This window comes from Trypanosoma rangeli, assembly GCF_003719475.1.
Source record: "Trypanosoma rangeli strain AM80 chromosome Unknown Tra_15.4_contig_00026, whole genome shotgun sequence".
NCBI lineage: Eukaryota > Euglenozoa > Kinetoplastea > Trypanosomatida > Trypanosomatidae > Trypanosoma > Trypanosoma rangeli.
The window spans coordinates 52,504-68,859 of NW_021705771.1; the positions used below are offsets into that span (position 1 = coordinate 52,504).

The window sequence follows — 16,356 nt, forward strand, 5'->3', positions numbered from 1 at the left end:
AGGAAGACAGAACGGTATACATCCACGCGTGAAGGCGTATTTATATATACGTCGATGCAGAGACGCCCATAGCCATGCTCAGCGTACGGTGGAAAAGAAGGGAAAAAAGAAATGGTAAAAGAAGAAACTAGGGACAAAAAAAATGCTCGTTAAACCAGTTTAAGAGCACCCCTCGCATGACGCAGCGTATGTCATTCCTCTCCTGCGCCCCCACCTTAAAGCCACTGCCTCAACCTCCTCCCCCCACGTCCCGCACGCTCACGCCTCGCGTTTTCTCTATTTTCTCTCTCTTTCTCCCTCGCTCACTCCTTCACAGTATGCACCACACACAATTAGTTGTGTTTGGACGGGGCTGACAACTCCAACAAAATCAAAGGGAAAAAAATAAATACAAACATAGCCGTCAAAGATGAAGGAAAGGAGGGAACAGGGGGGGGGGAGGAAGAGGCTACGGCACATACTTGCATCTCGTTATTCGCTCACTCATACGGAGAACGAGAGGCAGTGGGGGTGAGACAGACACGCAGACGGCGTTTGTCTGTTTGTGAAAGCATACATCCCTGCAACGACAAGGTTTGGAGTATCGGTGCATGAAACCGAATTGTGGGCCGCCGCCACCGCCACACCCCTCGCTGCCTCCTCGACTGAGGCCTCTCTGCGCCGCCTCATGGCGTGGAATAACCCCTCGCTGTTATATATATATATATATATAACGCATCCGTTCTTTTTTTTTTCCTTTGCTGCTTCTCACCATTCTGCAGCTGCTTCGCCGCGTATACGCGCGATCGCCACCCCCCCCCCCCCCTGGCAACTGCCGGCCCCCGTTTTACACCCTTAGCCTCTGCGAAAAAAAAAAAAAAGATAAGTGCCTACCAGAAAAACATTTATTTTCTTGCTTCTTTTTAATTGAGTGATGGGTTGTGGTTCGGCCCTGCATGTTAGTCCGTTGTGTGGCCTACAACTCCGGTTACATGCTTGCCCCGCAGCGACACGGCTCGGCGATCGATGCGGCATTGCCGCGCCAATCCTATGAGTGGTGCCGACTCCCCTTGTTTCGCTTACGCATCCCGAATCCGCAGGCCCATTTCCCCAAACGCACACACACAACTAAAAACAGTTGCACTGTTGAGGAAAGGAAGCCATGGACCTCCCAGAAGGATTCGTTTTGGAAAGCCCGCTTTGTTCCGCTGTGGACTGGGCCGTGTGATGCCGCAGCTGCCCTGTTTGAGACTGATTAGGCGCCATGCCCTTACGGTGACAAAGTGATAGATACAGATAACGAAAAAAAAGTAGATAGCGAGGCAAACCGAGTGAGGTAGGGTACTCCCCTGTCGCGCTCGGTGTTGGTGTACCGCCAGCTCTCAGGAGACGCCGCATGGATTCCAGTGGTGGCACTGACGGTCCTCCTTGGAGACACGCACCGACGAGAAGGGGTTGGGCAAAGACGACTGAGACGACCCCCTCGAAGGGCTCTTCGGCATGTCATACCGCGGTGTCTCACCCCTTTCCTCGTCGCCCTGGGACGGGCTCATGCTGTTCTCGCGGGTGCCAAGGGGCCGCGCTGTCCGTATCTATGCGTTAGTAGGGTTGACATCCTCCACACTCAGCGTATTCCCCGGCAGCGGTGGTGTGACAAAAGTTCTTGTCTCGCCTCTGCTCCGCAACCTCCCACCGAAGCTGAGGGGAAAGGGACCGTCGAAGCTGCCCTGCAAAACACGGCCGTCATCACTGGGAGCGCATACTATGGCCCATCAAAGGGGCCCTTTCCAATGGAAAACGACGCAGTTCCGGGGTTTGTCATAGTAGGTGGCATTTAGCATGTGGAAGGCGCCCGGGGTGTCGCGAAGAAACCCGTAGATGAATGCATGACGGCCAACAGATTCCCAGAGAGTGGTGTCAATGGGACTCGAAACGGTTCCCGCAAAGACGCTGCCGCGAAATGTCCTAAAAAAGTATCCCACCTTTGGCGCAGTAAGAATTTCACTCCAGCCATACATGCTTATTACTTGATACGGACATGGAGTCCTCCCGGTCCCAGACATTACTATCTGGGCATGGTGAGTACCCCGGTTGCTCCCGATACATGCAGAATCGGTACAAGCAAGCGTGACTGTGTCCCTGAAATGCATTCGGGCTGGTGTTGACACTGGTGACGTAGGAGTTCGGTGCCTGCTCCCCTGCAAGAGGCCCAAATACATCCCCAATGTTTTATACCGCCAGAAACGGGGACTCCCACGCGTTCGTAGCTGCATTCGCACCACCACCACCAACAGTCGCTGCAGAAAACGCCGGCCCACCAGCCATGGCTAGAGCCCTGTGCCTCTTTATGAGCACGTTAGGTGTAAACGGCATCGTGTGGGGCAACCGGCAACCTCACGCAAACTATTTTCCCGACCCTGGATCCGAGACCACCTCGGTGGGATTGTTTGTCACGGCACCGCTGCCTGTCTTTTGGGATGCAGCATCCGCCCTTGGCAGCGGCGCAGTCGGGGAGGCGCCATTCTTTTTCTTCCCGGCTGCCTGCTTCGCTGATAACAGGGCGGCCGATGCGCCCCTCTCTGCCTCCACGGTGAAGCCGTCCGCACCACCGTTCCGCATCGCAATGCAGTGCAAGTAGGAGTAGCCGTCGTGTTTGATGTGCCACGGTCGAAAGCGGCCCAGACGCAGAAAGCCGCCTACAGCCTTCGTTGGGTTGGGGCTTGCTGGGGAGCGGTACAGCAGCCAGCGGGCGTCCAGGTCCTTCGCTTCACTGGCCTCTCCAGTGACACGCCGCATCCACGGCAGAGCCACGTCCTCCGCAGGCAGTGTGGAGTCCACGTACCAGCACCCCGCCGCACGGTCGCATCGAATCAAGTCGCCAAATGCCACCAGTGCGTCGGGAACCTTCAGCACTGACGCGGGGCCCAGTTTTTAAACGCCCTGCCGCCACCACTTAAGTTCGACAGGCTTGCGCCCATCCCGCCCCCGGCGGACGCCTGGTTAAAGGCAGAGGACAGGAAAAGCAAAAGCGGGGCTCCGTCAAATCCTCGGCCCACAGAGACGACATCATGCGCATGAACAGAACCGCACTGTAGCAGAGGGCCCGCACATGCCTCTGGTTCACTGCGGGGGATCTTACCCGGCACGGTGGGAATCCGGCGCGAGTTCGCGTTGGGTGAGCGCAGTTCCCTGCGGAAGACCAAGGGTGGGGGCATGCGTGAGGCAAGGGCTATCATCAGCGTCTCCGCTGTTTCACTTAAGAGAATGCCCCAGAGCTTTTGAAGCGCCCCAACCACCTTTGCGTTGGAAAGGCGCGATACCGCAGCTCCATCTGAGGAGTAGCTGTGAACACCCCTCTCCTGCAGTATCTCCAGCGGCGGTGTATGCAACACTCTCGTTGCCCTCATGGGCTCAGCGGTGGGAGCGAATCAGGGTTGCACGCTCCCCACCGGTACCATGAGAAGCTGTGGTGTGTATATGTTTTGCCCCACACCAACCGAGACGCTTGGGGATGAAAACGTGAAGCTGCAGCTTGTCGATTTCGATGCCGCTAACCCGCTTGACTCCCATGCGGTGGTTGATCGTTGCGCTTTCATTGCAGTACAAGCACGTTGGCCACCGTGGGCACATCCTGCGCCATATCCTCCAGCTTATCCATGAAAAGGTGGACCTGGCGGCACAGCTACAGCTGTGGGACGTTGAATAGCTGTAGGACAAAGTCCAGATCAAGCTGCACAGCAGCGGCAGTGAAGACGGCAGTAACCTCTCCTCCAAATCCCCTCCAAATATCCACCGTGTTGCGGTTGCGGCTGTGGCTGCGGCTGTGGTTCCGCTCCGCTCAGAAAAAGCGGGGAGAGTTCCATCATTGCGCTTGCAAACGCCCTGCAGGCGGTCATCCACACATATGGCTGCTCACACTCGCCAATGTCGCGCTCCACGCACCCCGTGACCACCAGGGTGCCCCCTCTAAGATCAAAAGGCCCCACCTGAGCAGGCAGGGAAGACAAGAGTGAGTTCGGCGACGTGGAGGCAGATGCTTCTCCGTCTGGCGCGTGGCTAAGCAACCTGACCACCGTCCAGCAGCCGTAAAATCCACCCACGCGCGCACTCAGTTTCACACCATTTACCTCCCACACAAGCTACGACCTGCCGTCCTTGTCCACCACCACCAACGCTGTCGTGTCCTCTTTTCCTGGCGTCGCATCCGCCTCCCACACGGTCTTCGCTAAGCTAAAGGAAGCACGACTTTCCCTTAGCACCTCAGTGACACAGGTGTGGTAGCGCAGCAGCAGGATGACGCACAGCACAGGGCTCACACGTCGTTCCTGCTGTGGATTTCCATTGCAACCGCTGTTAGGAGGGCAGCCATCCCCAACACCGCCTCCGGTGGTGCCGTTCAGTGTGCTGCTACTCCCTACTCCCACCCTCCAACTCCGTCCTCAGTGCGGCGTTAAAGGCACTCGCGCCATCCAAGAGGTTCCCCTCAGTGGTCTCTACTAGCAGCTTGTACAGTGTGCGGGGTGCGCTAAAGAGCCCCAAAGGTGCTGAGACGGTCTCTTTGTGCCCCTCCACCTCCGCCTCCGCCGACACTCGCACCTCGCGCCCGCCCTGCTCCAATTCAAAGCACTGCATCGTGGGGTCGAGGCAGACTGTGGGTGGCAGGCGTTGCGTGCAGTGGAAGTGGTAGCGCAGGTGCTGCCGCGCCCCTGCATCCAGCAGCTGTTGAAAGAGGACACTACCTGGTGCAAAAAAGTAGCGCTTGATGAGTGGTACCAGACGCAGCTGGCAGCGCACTGCGGATGAAAAGCCCAGCGGTGGCGCGCCCGCCGGCGGGTCGTTGGCAGCAGCGATGTTCTGCGGCTGCAAGTCCGGGGGGGTAATGAACCACAGCGGGGCGTCCTCCCCATTCTCCATGTAGAGCGCCTGCCGCAGGGAGGCTAGTCCCACTAAACAGAGTGGAGCCGCAGAAAAGGCACACGGGCAGAGTAAGAGAAAGAGTTATACCGCCACATATATATAAATGGTTGCGAGTGTCACAAGGAAAAAGCCGGCACTGCTGGCTGCAGCGTCTACAGCTCTCTCTCGCCTTGCTCCCTGTGTCTCCCGTTACATGTTGTTTTGCCACCTGCGCTTCAGTTCAGCAACGAGTCAAGAAGGAATAAAGGGAGAAAAGTAAAAAACAGTTCTGCAACGATGCCGCATCCCGTCTGCAAAAATAAGACGGGCGGGAAAAGAAATACACACACATAGAAGTGAAAGAAAAAAAGGAGGGGCAGTCGAGTCCCACGCCTGGCGCAGGCGTCCAGGGGGGAAAGGGAAATCAAAACTATGCCCACACCGCAGACATCCTTGCGGAAAGGCCGGGAAAGCGGCCGGCCGCCACGCCACCTGCCAAAGCCTGGTGTCACCAGTGATGCACCGCGAACGACGACGACGACGACGCGTCACGCAGGACGCTCTCGAGCACCTCCCCTTGCTGCGGTGGGTTGTACCCGCAGACAATTACAAAAGGGCCGCCGCCAAGACGGTCCAACCCACCACGAAGTCGCGCAGTTATTGCAAGCACGGCGTTAAGCGATGCCTCCGTCGCGGCAGGCGTCACGTTGGCGACGCTGCTGTAAAAGGCACATGGGAGACAAAAGTATCCCGCAGGCATGGCGACCTCAAAGCCACCACAAACATGCTGAAGCCTCACCTCGCCGCAGCACACCGCTGCCTCGATAATATCCTTCATGGAAGCCATGTGCGCTGCCCCAAGGAGGGGTCCCATGTCCGCCGTTGCATCCAGGCTGTGGCCCAGGCGCAGCCCACGCACGTACTGCGCCACGCTGCGCAACACCAACAGAATGTCCTGCTGGGGCACAAATACAATCTGCAGGGCGTACAGCCTCCGCCCGTTACTGTGGAAGGCGTCTTGACAGATGCGTGCCGCCACCGTGTCCGCGCAGCAAGGACTTTCCCCCACCATAGCCAATGAAGGTTTCATGACGCGATGATGCCAACCCGCCATCCACGAGGCGCCCACATCGCGAGAGAGAGGAACGGCACCGCGGAGTTGGGGCAGGCGATGCAGCTGCTGCTCCCTAAAGCCGTTTGTCAGCCCCACTACAGAGAAACCCTCCTCCTGTTGGCGCGTAAAGGCCGCCACAACCTCATCACTGCGGCAGAGAATGATGTGCACCGCCTCTCGTGGGTCTGCCACCGCATTCCTGCCGCCGCGATGCAGGAGATGCATGAGCCACAGCGCCGAAAGCGGTGTCTCGAGTGAGGGCAGCCACACCGCCGCACTCCCTCGCAGCAGCGCAGTCGCCACCGCCTCCATGCCCCACTGCAGGGGGTAGTGCGCTGCTGTCACACACAACGCCACAGATGCCTTTCCAGTGGAAGTGTCACCAACGTGGAGATCGGTGTGACGTTCGCCCTCGCCGTACCCAAGTGAATGAAGAACTTCCCCTGCGTGCACCGCAGTCACAACCGCATCCTCCGTCGTTGTTGTTGGTGGTGCTCCCTGGGGCGTGTGCAACCGCTGCTCGCACACGGCAATGAAGTCCAGTGCAGCGCTGAGCGAGAGGCGTGCATCGCGCAGGCACATCCCTGTATAACCAACGCATCCGCGGAGGCAAGCAGCGCCGCATTCTCCCGCAGTACCGCCGACAACCTGGCAAGAGCGCGGGCGCGTTCTGTGAGCGACGGCGGAGGGGCTGGGCGTGCGACCTCGCACAGTGTACGCACTGCCAACGCTGTCGGTTGGGCCGCAAACGCGTAGACGCCCGCCGCGTCGGAGGGACTCTCCACCACAACAGGCACGCTGACGCCGCCGCACGGGTCACACGGACGCAGCTGACCTCGCACGTACGCCGCGGTGGCGGCTGGAGGCAGCATGTCGCGGTAGCTTTGCCTCCACGCAAACTGCAACACCCGCGTGCACGACAACACGCCACATTGCAGCATTGCTCGCCGCAAACTAACACGCGCGTATCACTTGCGCAGCCTTCGTTCGCCCTACTTACACACCCGTAAGGCCGTGTACCTTTTTGTTTTGTTTTGTTGCGACCACGCGACCTCGGTGGAGCAAGGCAAAAAAGCCAAAAGAAAAATGGCATATAATGCATTACGGGCAGCCGGTGTTGCTGGTGTCGTTGATATTATTTCGCCAAGAGCCATGAAAAATGTTTAAGCGTGTAGCAGCAACCTTAGCCGCAGTGCACCACTCTCTCTCTCTCTATCTATCTCCCCTTATCACGAGAGGCGCAATAAATTTTGTCATTGTTTTACTTTTTCTTCTTAATATGTTCGTTGAAGGCAGCCATAACTGTGGCACCAGAAGGTGCCGGTTGTGTTTGCCTGCAGAGTGCTTACCTATTGGTGTGGCCCTTGCGGGTCGGCCAGGGCCTCGTGCAGACACGCCGGGTACCACGTCAGCTCCGCCTGCATGCGGCGCAGCACCTGGCGCTCAAAGGCAGTCGGTGGGTGGTGCTGGCGCAGGTAGGCCCGGGCGGCACCCTCCACGAGGTGCTGCAGGATGAGGCCTCCCAGTTGGCCCGCACGCATGAATGCCCCCTGCCGCTCTGCCACCACCTGCAGGAGCTCCACAAAGTCCCCTAACTCCCACGTCACGGCTCCAGTGGGCGGCAGTGCATCGCTCAGCCGCCCTGTCGCGGCCCACCGCCTCAAAAGATGTTCAGAACTCACAGAGGATGTACAGTCGCTGCCACACCCGTCACTTGCATTGGCGCTCTCTGTGGTGGTGGTGGTGGTGGCAGCAGCAGGCTGAGCCGGGGGTGAGGCGCCGCGCCGTGTGTCGTTCCCCCCTACGACGGTGTGGGCAATAAGCCGAGCGAGCGCGACGGCAACGGGCGGTGCACAGGCCGTGGCGGTCACCGCAAGTGCCGCAACAAGACGCCTGCTCATCGATTCCTCCGCGTGCGGAGCGGCGTAGGCAGTAAGCTCCTTCAGAGTGTCGGCAGCTGTATCGGTAATGACGCCCCCCAAAGACGGCAGCACCCCGCTGCAGAGCGCCTCCAGCAGCACCATGAGATCTGCGTCCTGTGAGGAGAACGCGCCGTCACTCCCTTCGTGTTGAATTGCCCAATCCCGCTGCGTCTCGCGGTGCAGCACGGCCCACTTGAGGGCGTGACACAAAATCACATCCCATCCCAAGAGGCGTTTCATGCACTGGTGTGCCCCGAGTGCCTGCTGCAGCCACGCGCACCAGGCGGACTTACACGTGAGCTCCGTGTCATAGAGAGGGAAGAGAAACCACGGCCACTGCGTCTGTACAACAGCACGGCCCAAGCTCTGCCCTAACTCGAAAACTGGTGATGGCGGCGACGGTGGGAGTGCAGCGGCCCCCGCGCCAAATTCGGTGTCGTTATAAAACCCAAGCATCGCTGCTATCATCGTGGGGGCGGCGTCCAGGCAGTGCTTCGTCGCGGCAATGCCATGCAGAATAAATATCTCGGCAACGTACGTGTCTCGCGTGTAGTGCCGCCGTTGATCAACCGGCATGGTGCGCGTGTGCCGATGCATGAAGCCGGCCACCTCAATCATGGTGCACAACTCGTCCGGCAGCAGGTGCCCCGTTAATTGGGAAAGAGCCATGCAGTGCTGCTCAAAGTCAATGGCCAGAGCCGCGGCGTATCCCATCGATGCCTCGCAGCGCAAGGCGGGAAAGGCGTTGTGCGTTGCGGCCATCAGGCGAACTCGTGCGTGAGTCAGCGAGGCCCAAGCTGCCTCTACAAACGACTGCATATTCAACATGAACGGTGGAGTATCTGGGGTGGTGGCGCCTCCAACGACCCGATGATCCCAAAATCGGGTGAATGCGTGCTGCAGCCCCGTGGAGGTCAGCAGGCAGTTAGCCAGCATGTCCTGCACACACTGTTGGGTCTCACCCGCAAATCCGAGCAGCGCCGACGCCTCCGCCGCACCTCCAATGACGGTGAAGTACGTTGCCAGGTAGTGCGTCGAAGTGAGGGTGGCGAGGAGCGCAACGCAGTGGCCCGGTGACGCCGCGTCCCCCACACCGACCTCGACTGCCTGCATACGCGGCAGCAGCGTCTGCAGTGCGACACGTGCCAACTCCACGCCGCATGCCTCTATCGGGGCGGCGGTGAGGAGCAGCCACATTTCTGCCGGCATGCATGCACCCACGCCAACCGCCGTGAACAGCGTGTCGCCAATGTCGTGGAAGACACCAAACAGCCCATGGCGTACAAAGGCGCGAAGCACGAGGAAAGCCGCGAGACACGCTACAACTTCCATGAGAGAGTGCAGCTCCTCGCCGGGTGCGGCGCACACGTGGCGGAGGAACAGAACGAGGACCTCATGCAGCAGCGGCAGCAGCGCGATGCAGGCCTGCCTCACGTGCAGCACCCGCCGCAGCACAAGCAGCTCCTCCACAATCTCCCCAAGCGGTGTGACCCCCGCCACCACACTGCCCAACCGTTCCGCCACAAACCCAGCGTAGCGCGGGTCAGACGCCAAGCGCACGGCAACGGGTGGGAGCGACAAGACTCCGCCGCCCAGCAGCAGCCGTGCGGCCACCGACGGTCGAAGCACACCAAGTGCATCCATGACGCTCGTCGTCAACCCCAGCTGCTCCAGCGCGCGGGCCTTGTCTTCGCCGCTCCGCATCCACTCAGAGAGATCCGCAAACGTTGTTTCATTGTTGTCGGTGGTGGTATCCTCATGCTGCCGCGCCTCCTCTGCGCGTGCGGCCGCGTCTGTTGGGGGAACGCCAATCTCCCCCACTGCCTCCACCACTTCGGGGGTGATGTCGTAGAGGAGCCATACAAGACACTCCGCGGCGGTGCTGCACGGCACCGTGTGGCCGGAGGAAAGCTCAGTGATGAGCAAATGCAGCAGCTGCGCGCAGCCAGGGCCAAAAGCGCACCGCTCCCGCAGCTTCGCATCTACCATGAGCCGTGCCTGCAACGCCGCTGTAGCACACTCGCGATGCGTTCGGACAGTGCTGCACAAAAACTGCAGTAAAAGCTCGACGTATGCCTCGCCCTGAACCGGCGCGGGAGATTCCGCCTCTGTCTTGGGGAAGCACAGCGGCACGGCGTAGTAGCCCCGTGCCAGGTCTGCAAACTCCTTTGCCTTCCACTGGTGCTGACGCGCCAGTGTGGCCATCACGCCAGTGCCCGCATACAGGCCAAGCCTGACGGGATCTGCGTGGTTGTCCGCACCTCCGTCGACCTCCGGCTGCACGTGGGCCGTGAGTCCATGAGTGAGGCCCGCGGCTGTCGCAGGGGTGGTCCGCATCGCCTCGCCGCGGCATCGCGAGTCCGCCGTGCGCTGGCCGTAGCATCGGTCTGAGAGGCATCGTGGAAAGGGCCTCCCCACAATGGCCTGAATGGGGCGTAGCATGCTGCGAGGTTCCGCGCCGTTTCCGATGAGCCGCTCAACGATGTCGGCGAGGACGGGAGAGGCCCCGGTCGCCTCAGTCATATTCCCTGCATACACACACACAAGCAAGCAAACAAACAAACAAACAAACAAACAAACAGGCAATCGGGGAGGAAGCAAAAAAGACACGAAGGAAGGTGTCAAGCCGCAGAAATAAGGTGCAGGGTGCGTAATTGTCCTCGCAGGCGCCTGCAACGCCCCGTTTTCGCCCCCGCCGGCAGCGGCGCACACCGCACACTGCACAAACGTCAGCAGTCAAAATATAAAATAATAATAATGGTAGTGGTAGCTTCTATGAATAACCACAACAGCAGAAGGAGCGCCACCAAAGACTTTACAGCACAAAGAAAAATACTCACAAAAAGGAAGGCGCCCAGTGACGGGCCTATCACTGCTGCACACCACATCCCAAACCGCTTCCGTAAACGCACTCAACCAAAAAAATCAGAAAGAAGAAGGGATAAGAGGGGGAGTGTCAAACGTCTTTCTTCCAGTCCAACCACACACAGTGAAGGTAAGAGAGAGCGAAGGTAAGAGAAAGAGAGACACTTCCACGCACGCACACACACGTGGGGGGATGGTCAGGAGGGGAATAACAGGCAGAGAGGCGTCACTAAGAAATCGACCAACGAAGTAGCACAACAACAACAAATGCAAACAAAACACACACAACAAAAAAAAAAAAACGGAAAAAGAAAATACACAAAAACGCATGGCGCGCGTCTGCCTCTCAAGACTTCCGCCAATCCCACACATATCGCGTATCATGTATAAAGCGTTTAACGAACCCGTTTTTCTCCTCCACCGTATGCCGTTGCGACGCCGCGCTCTGGACTGCCTCGGGCCCTACCTCAACAAACGTCGGTTGCCGCCGCATCAGAGGGGTTGAAATCCATGGCGGGGACGTAAGGTGCGGCGAGCGTGAAACTGCCCCATTCACGGCACCCGCACCGACTCCAGCGAAGGCCTGGCGCGTATTCGCAGCGTACTGAAACAGTGTTCCCATCCACCGCTTCGCCGTGTCGACCGCCGTGGAGGTGACACGTGTGGGGAGGTACGAGACACCGCCCTCCTGCACCTCGTCCCCGGCGCCGTCCGGCACAAGCGAAAAAAGGGCGGAGGTGATGGAGGGCAAGACTTGCCTGGGCCCCCCATTTCCGCCCCTCCCCCACACGCCCGACTTCGACGCATCTCCCGCGCCGGGCCCCGCGGAAGGCGGTGGTGCAGGCCTCACCTCGGCGGCGGCGCCGTCTCTGCGCGGGGCCGACAAAAGCGACGCCCCCTGCACACACCCCTTGTTGGGGTTCGCGAAGTTGGGAACCGTGCCGTGGTAGTACGTCCTGCCATTCAACTCGAAGCGGTAGATGTAAAAATTTCCATCCCGCACATGAACATGTTTGTGCCGCCTTTTCCCTGCGCCCTCCACCGCGTCCAGCCGCTCTTCAAGGTTGTTGTTCATACTTCCATCTTCCGCCTCCGCCTGCACCTCGGTCGCATCGCCGTCCTCGTCACCCTCTTGAACCTCCTGCACTGTGACCACCCAGCCAGGGTCATCCGGCGGGGCCTCGCGTGCAGACTTACAGTGCGGCCGCATCGCCGCAAGCACCACCGCGTCGAGCGGGATGGTGCGGTCTGCCACCCACAGTCCAACCTCAGCGTCGTAGCGCAGCACGTCCCCCTCGTCAAACCCGTCCACCACTGCAGCCCCCATGACGTACACGTCCAGCTTCTCCACAGGTGTGGTGCCACCCTCGCTGAGGGGAAGCGGCGGGGGATGGTGGCGGTCCACAAGTCCGCGGAAGCGCCAGTAGGTGTCATCCGAGGGAAGCGGCTCCACACGCCGCGCAAGTATCTCCGGGTGCTCCGCCAGCGAAAGGCAGAGCTGCTCCGCCAACTGCTTCCCAATGCGACCGTGAAACATGTTGTCCTCGGTGATCCACGTCTCGAACTCGGTGGGGTCAGCAAGCCCAACAGGGGTGCCAGGAAGTGTAGATGTGGAACTGTTTAGCGAGCTCGAACGCGAATGCTGGGGGCTGCCAAAGTGAGGGTCAATACCCACGTGCCCCAAGCGACAGCGCATCTCATGCAGAAAGGAGAGAATAGGCACATTCGTCATGAGTGAGGAAAAACTAAACGTGTCCATGGGTGGCATACTGGACCCCGCGTAATACGAGGAATGCGTTGTTTGCTTTGCGGAGCGCTGCAGCAAGCCAGCGTCAATGAGTTGGTTGTAGTACATCTCCGCTGCCATCAAAGTGACGCGACTGAGATTTTGTTCGCCCGCAGATTTTGTGAGGAAAACAATCGCCGCCAACGGTGCCGCCACAGGAGGCGGTAGCGAGACGAAATGGTCATAGTTTGCCCCAGCGATGCCGCCCAGGTGAATAAGCCCGGCTGCTCCTGGCACGGGCACACGAGGTTGTTGCTGGGGCGCCCGCTGGTGTGGGTTGTACGACGGCGATGACGCCAAAGAGGAAGCAACTGCCAGAGTGGGCTGCACAGGAGGGTGCGGGTAATGGCCGGTGGAAAGACTCAACTGGTCCTCGCATAGTTTCGGGTGTGGTATCGCGGGGGTCTGCATTCCAGAGCTGAGGATTTGGTTCCGAGGGTCCGAGAGAAGCAATCCATCACGCAAGGAGGGGCATGGTGGGCTTGGCGCGGTGCAGTATGCTTGACTGCCCGCACTGGCGCTGCCCAGGCCCGCGGCGGCCACCTGCACCCCCTCCACCTCCATGGGCACGAACCCGAAACAGCCGACGATGTTCACAATCGACCCGCAGAGGTAAACCCCCTGCTCAAGCACCGCCTGCAGCTGATGTGAAGCGTTGATGCTGGCGTTGCTGTTTTGCTGTGCCAGCTTGCTAGGGTTGTAGCGAAAGGCAACAGCACATATGATGGGAAGGACGCGTTTTTTGGCCCTGCCGCTATCCGGGGAGATCAGCCCCGCGGCACGCTCGTGCGCCTGCCGCATTTCCTCGTCAGTGTCAAACAGCATCTCCTCCACCCGCTCCACAACCCCGCTGTATAACGCCTCCCGTGACGGGTTGGACGACTCCCCGTCGCTGCTGTCGGTGGCCGGTATCCGGCTCAGGTCGCCCGGGGAACCCGGGCGGCGAAAGTAGTAGTTCACCCCCGCATCGCACCGGGTCTTGTGGAACTGTACGAAGAGAGCGCAGTCAGGGGAGGGAAAGAACTCCTTCGTCAGCGGGATCAACACAATTTCCTGCTTCTTGCTGCCTCCGACACTGCCGCCCGCCGGTGGCCGCAGAACGTACAGCCCCCGCTGCATCGTCTCCCGGCTTGGCACCGCCCCCATTCCCCTCGCCGTGTATGCCAAGTTTTATAGATATTATTCCGTTAACCTCCCTCCACTTGCAGCCCTCAATATTTTTAAAAACGGAGAGCAGGAGAAAAAAAAAAATAACAATAATTTCCTAGCCTTCTTTTTTATTCTTTATTTTTCTTTTTTCTTTCTTTTAATATAATTTTTAGTATTTATCCTTTTTTTCTCCCTCGCGGCTGTGGAGAAATATTCCTCCTGCTTATTCCCTCGTCTGGTCGCCTGGCGGAGCTACAGATGGATGTGTATGTGTATGCGTGTGTGCACAGGTGTAATGTATACGTTGCAAACGCAGTTGGGTAGTTATGCCCTTGCGGCCGCTCAATGTCTGCGGTGCGAAGAGAGAAGCCCTGCCTGTGCCCTTTTACTGCCTGCTGAGCCCTTCTCTCGTGTTTTCACCCTTGAGAGCGTTTTCAACGGCAACACAAGCAGACGCCCGTGAGGAGGAGGAGGAGCCACAGAGACACACAGACAGACGCGGTCTCTGGAGGCTGCAGCAATATAACCAAACACAAGGAGCAAAACACACAAGTGTAGGGAGAAACACCAAAACAAAGTAGAAAATAGAGAGCAACAAGAGGCGTGAGAAACACCTGTCCGCCGCACAACAAAGAAAAAAGCATCAACAACAAAAAATGAACTGGCGGCTGTCGCAGACCAACGACACACAGTCCATTCGCAAACATATCCGGCCCCTGTATGCGTCAAACTCACGCAGCTCCCACAGTTCACGCCGCGGAGTTTGCTGGAGCGCTGCAAACCCTTCCAGTCACCCCTGCGGGGGGCAGTGCGAGTGACGTCCGCAGTGGCTCTGGACGGTGCTGTCAGCTGTGGAGCCCTCACTTGCCCAGCGGCGTGGCTGCGGCAGCTGGCGTCAAGGAAAGTGGTACTCCTCTAAATGCATGTAGTTCACCGCGTCTGCCTCCACCGCCGGTTTCAGTGGCGAGGCGCAAAGGTGGTCTCCCACACACACAAACGCCACTCCCTAGACGCTGTGCTCGATCCCCGCACACTGCTGACTGCATTGCCCGCCGGTACACGTGGACTGTCGACAGTGCGGGGGAGGGCCCACTGCCTCCTTAGCAGACCGCGCAAACTGCGGCGCAACGGCAACGACACGCACCACCTCCCGCCCCGGGCCACACCCGCCGGAGACACGATGGAACACCACCGAGAGGCCACACCAAACCCGCCGTCATTGGCGCCTGGCGTTCGTAGTCGTCCATCGCTCCACAGGGCCGGGCAATACACACACAGACGGCGAGGCCAGCGGTACCCGTCAGGTCCGTTCAACGCCAGCAGTTCCACCTCTCTCGCGGCTCCACCGGTCCGTCGTGCCATCGTTTTCTGCTGATTGATGCTTTCCCTCTCCCTTTCCACCTTTTTTGCCGTTGCCGAAACAGCGCCTTGAGCCTTTTGGTTTCCCCCCTGCCGTGGTGGAGGCCCCGATAACACAAAATGCGCGCGTGCAGCCGTCTGCCGGCGCACCGCTGCCCCCAGTTTAGCGTCAGAAGAGTGCAGCAAAACCAAAAAAAAGCAAAAAGAAGGTCCAGCGCGCAAACGCCGCGATACGGTGGGGCAACAAGCAGGAAAATCAGAAAGGACACGCAAAATAAGCACAATAGCAATTTTAGATACTGACGGGAGCCACGCGGACGGCACGAGTGCCAAGGGACACGTTGCGGGTGGCCGCTCGCCCATCACGGCGGAGGCGGCAGTGTGAGGCTCGAGAGCCACAAGGGCTGCCCGGCGCGGGAAGCAAAGAACTACAACAAACAAAAACACAAACAAAGAAGGGACGCGGGAAAAGGGGGCACGAAACACACAAGACGTCCAGTTCCCCTATCAGTGTTGTTGCGTCGTGCACGGCCCTACGGCTCGCAGGGGGGAGACAAAAAGAAAAAAAAACGCGGACAGCAACCGCACACGTGCCAGCGCTGCCTGAACGGGGCCAGCCCTGCGGTGGGGGCAGAGGCCGAAGTGGCAGTGTGACAAGCAGAAACCATAAAAAATGAAAAAAAAAAAAAACGTGGAACTTCAAGCAACCAAAACTTCCTTTCGGAGTTGGAGCAAGAGAAAGAGGCCGATCAGCAGTCAACGCAAGGATAAGCAAAAACAATAAAAAAAAAAATGGTATCAACGCGTCGGCGGGCCACCGTGCAGGGAATAGGAGAAAACAGCATGGGGGTGCCGCCCCGCCGGCATGCGTGGAACGGAGCTTCGCATCCTCGTTTCGTCGCACAGAGGAAAACGGGCGCGGACGCACCGCCAGCTGTATGCACCCCCCCCCCCCCCAAAGAGACCCCCGTGAAGTTGCGTCATCCGCCAGCTATAACGCGAAAACGGAAAAGTCAACAACAGCAATGCGTGCTAATCTCACACACACACGCACATGAGTGAGAGAAAAGGTGGAAAAAAGGAGGAGGAGGAGAACAAACAAAGACAAAAAACAAAAAAATGATGCGCACGTGTGCGTGTGTATGAGTATATATATATATATATATATATATATATACAGATAGATAGAGATATGTATATATATGTATGTGTACAAGGACGCATTTAGTGCATGTCCTTGTTCTTCCTGTTCCGTTGTTTGCTTTTTGTTCTTGTTCTTGTTTTGG

General features: G+C 58.7%; 10 protein-coding genes across 10 annotated transcripts, besides 11 other annotated features; 1 reads left to right on the plus strand and 9 right to left on the minus strand.

Annotated features, from left to right (window-relative positions):
• Positions 1-273: 273 nt before the first annotated feature.
• Positions 274-308: a microsatellite.
• Positions 309-692: 384 nt separating this feature from the next.
• Positions 693-712: a microsatellite.
• A 223-nt stretch (positions 713-935) lies between these two features.
• On the plus strand, positions 936-1,238 carry TraAM80_01316 (uncharacterized protein; the record flags this gene model as incomplete). The annotated part of the gene is made up of 1 exon (XM_029378368.1): positions 936-1,238. One exon carries the CDS (start codon positions 936-938, stop codon positions 1,236-1,238), a length of 303 nt encoding a protein of 100 aa, XP_029241752.1.
• Positions 1,239-1,751: 513 nt separating this feature from the next.
• Positions 1,752-2,252, minus strand: TraAM80_01317 (uncharacterized protein; the record flags this gene model as incomplete). The annotated part of the gene is made up of 1 exon (XM_029378369.1): positions 1,752-2,252. One exon carries the CDS (start codon positions 2,250-2,252, stop codon positions 1,752-1,754), a length of 501 nt encoding a protein of 166 aa, XP_029241753.1.
• A 130-nt stretch (positions 2,253-2,382) lies between these two features.
• Positions 2,383-2,775, minus strand: TraAM80_01318 (uncharacterized protein; the record flags this gene model as incomplete). Its single annotated transcript, XM_029378370.1, has 1 exon — positions 2,383-2,775. One exon carries the CDS (start codon positions 2,773-2,775, stop codon positions 2,383-2,385), a length of 393 nt encoding a protein of 130 aa, XP_029241754.1.
• Positions 2,776-2,885: 110 nt separating this feature from the next.
• On the minus strand, positions 2,886-3,386 carry TraAM80_01319 (uncharacterized protein; the record flags this gene model as incomplete). Its single annotated transcript, XM_029378371.1, has 1 exon — positions 2,886-3,386. The coding sequence occupies one exon, from the start codon at positions 3,384-3,386 to the stop codon at positions 2,886-2,888; it is 501 nt and encodes a 166-aa protein (XP_029241755.1).
• Positions 3,387-4,386: 1,000 nt separating this feature from the next.
• On the minus strand, positions 4,387-4,893 carry TraAM80_01320 (uncharacterized protein; the record flags this gene model as incomplete). Its single annotated transcript, XM_029378372.1, has 1 exon — positions 4,387-4,893. The coding sequence occupies one exon, from the start codon at positions 4,891-4,893 to the stop codon at positions 4,387-4,389; it is 507 nt and encodes a 168-aa protein (XP_029241756.1).
• A 490-nt stretch (positions 4,894-5,383) lies between these two features.
• TraAM80_01321 (uncharacterized protein) lies at positions 5,384-6,301 on the minus strand (the record flags this gene model as incomplete). Its single annotated transcript, XM_029378373.1, has 1 exon — positions 5,384-6,301. One exon carries the CDS (start codon positions 6,299-6,301, stop codon positions 5,384-5,386), a length of 918 nt encoding a protein of 305 aa, XP_029241757.1.
• A 146-nt stretch (positions 6,302-6,447) lies between these two features.
• TraAM80_01322 (uncharacterized protein) lies at positions 6,448-6,930 on the minus strand (the record flags this gene model as incomplete). The annotated part of the gene is made up of 1 exon (XM_029378374.1): positions 6,448-6,930. One exon carries the CDS (start codon positions 6,928-6,930, stop codon positions 6,448-6,450), a length of 483 nt encoding a protein of 160 aa, XP_029241758.1.
• Positions 6,931-7,189: 259 nt separating this feature from the next.
• Positions 7,190-7,212: a microsatellite.
• Positions 7,213-7,338: 126 nt separating this feature from the next.
• TraAM80_01323 (uncharacterized protein) lies at positions 7,339-10,434 on the minus strand (the record flags this gene model as incomplete). The annotated part of the gene is made up of 1 exon (XM_029378375.1): positions 7,339-10,434. The coding sequence occupies one exon, from the start codon at positions 10,432-10,434 to the stop codon at positions 7,339-7,341; it is 3,096 nt and encodes a 1,031-aa protein (XP_029241759.1).
• Positions 10,435-10,462: 28 nt separating this feature from the next.
• Positions 10,463-10,492: a microsatellite.
• A 538-nt stretch (positions 10,493-11,030) lies between these two features.
• Positions 11,031-11,105: a sequence feature (A-rich).
• Positions 11,048-11,101: a sequence feature (GA-rich).
• A 17-nt stretch (positions 11,106-11,122) lies between the features above and the next one.
• TraAM80_01324 (uncharacterized protein) lies at positions 11,123-13,708 on the minus strand (the record flags this gene model as incomplete). Its single annotated transcript, XM_029378376.1, has 1 exon — positions 11,123-13,708. The coding sequence occupies one exon, from the start codon at positions 13,706-13,708 to the stop codon at positions 11,123-11,125; it is 2,586 nt and encodes an 861-aa protein (XP_029241760.1).
• A 124-nt stretch (positions 13,709-13,832) lies between these two features.
• Positions 13,833-13,898: a microsatellite.
• Positions 13,899-14,668: 770 nt separating this feature from the next.
• On the minus strand, positions 14,669-15,433 carry TraAM80_01325 (uncharacterized protein; the record flags this gene model as incomplete). Its single annotated transcript, XM_029378377.1, has 1 exon — positions 14,669-15,433. The coding sequence occupies one exon, from the start codon at positions 15,431-15,433 to the stop codon at positions 14,669-14,671; it is 765 nt and encodes a 254-aa protein (XP_029241761.1).
• A 55-nt stretch (positions 15,434-15,488) lies between these two features.
• Positions 15,489-15,527: a sequence feature (A-rich).
• A 211-nt stretch (positions 15,528-15,738) lies between these two features.
• Positions 15,739-15,760: a microsatellite.
• A 457-nt stretch (positions 15,761-16,217) lies between these two features.
• Positions 16,218-16,247: a microsatellite.
• Positions 16,248-16,302: 55 nt separating this feature from the next.
• Positions 16,303-16,356: part of a microsatellite that runs on past the window's edge.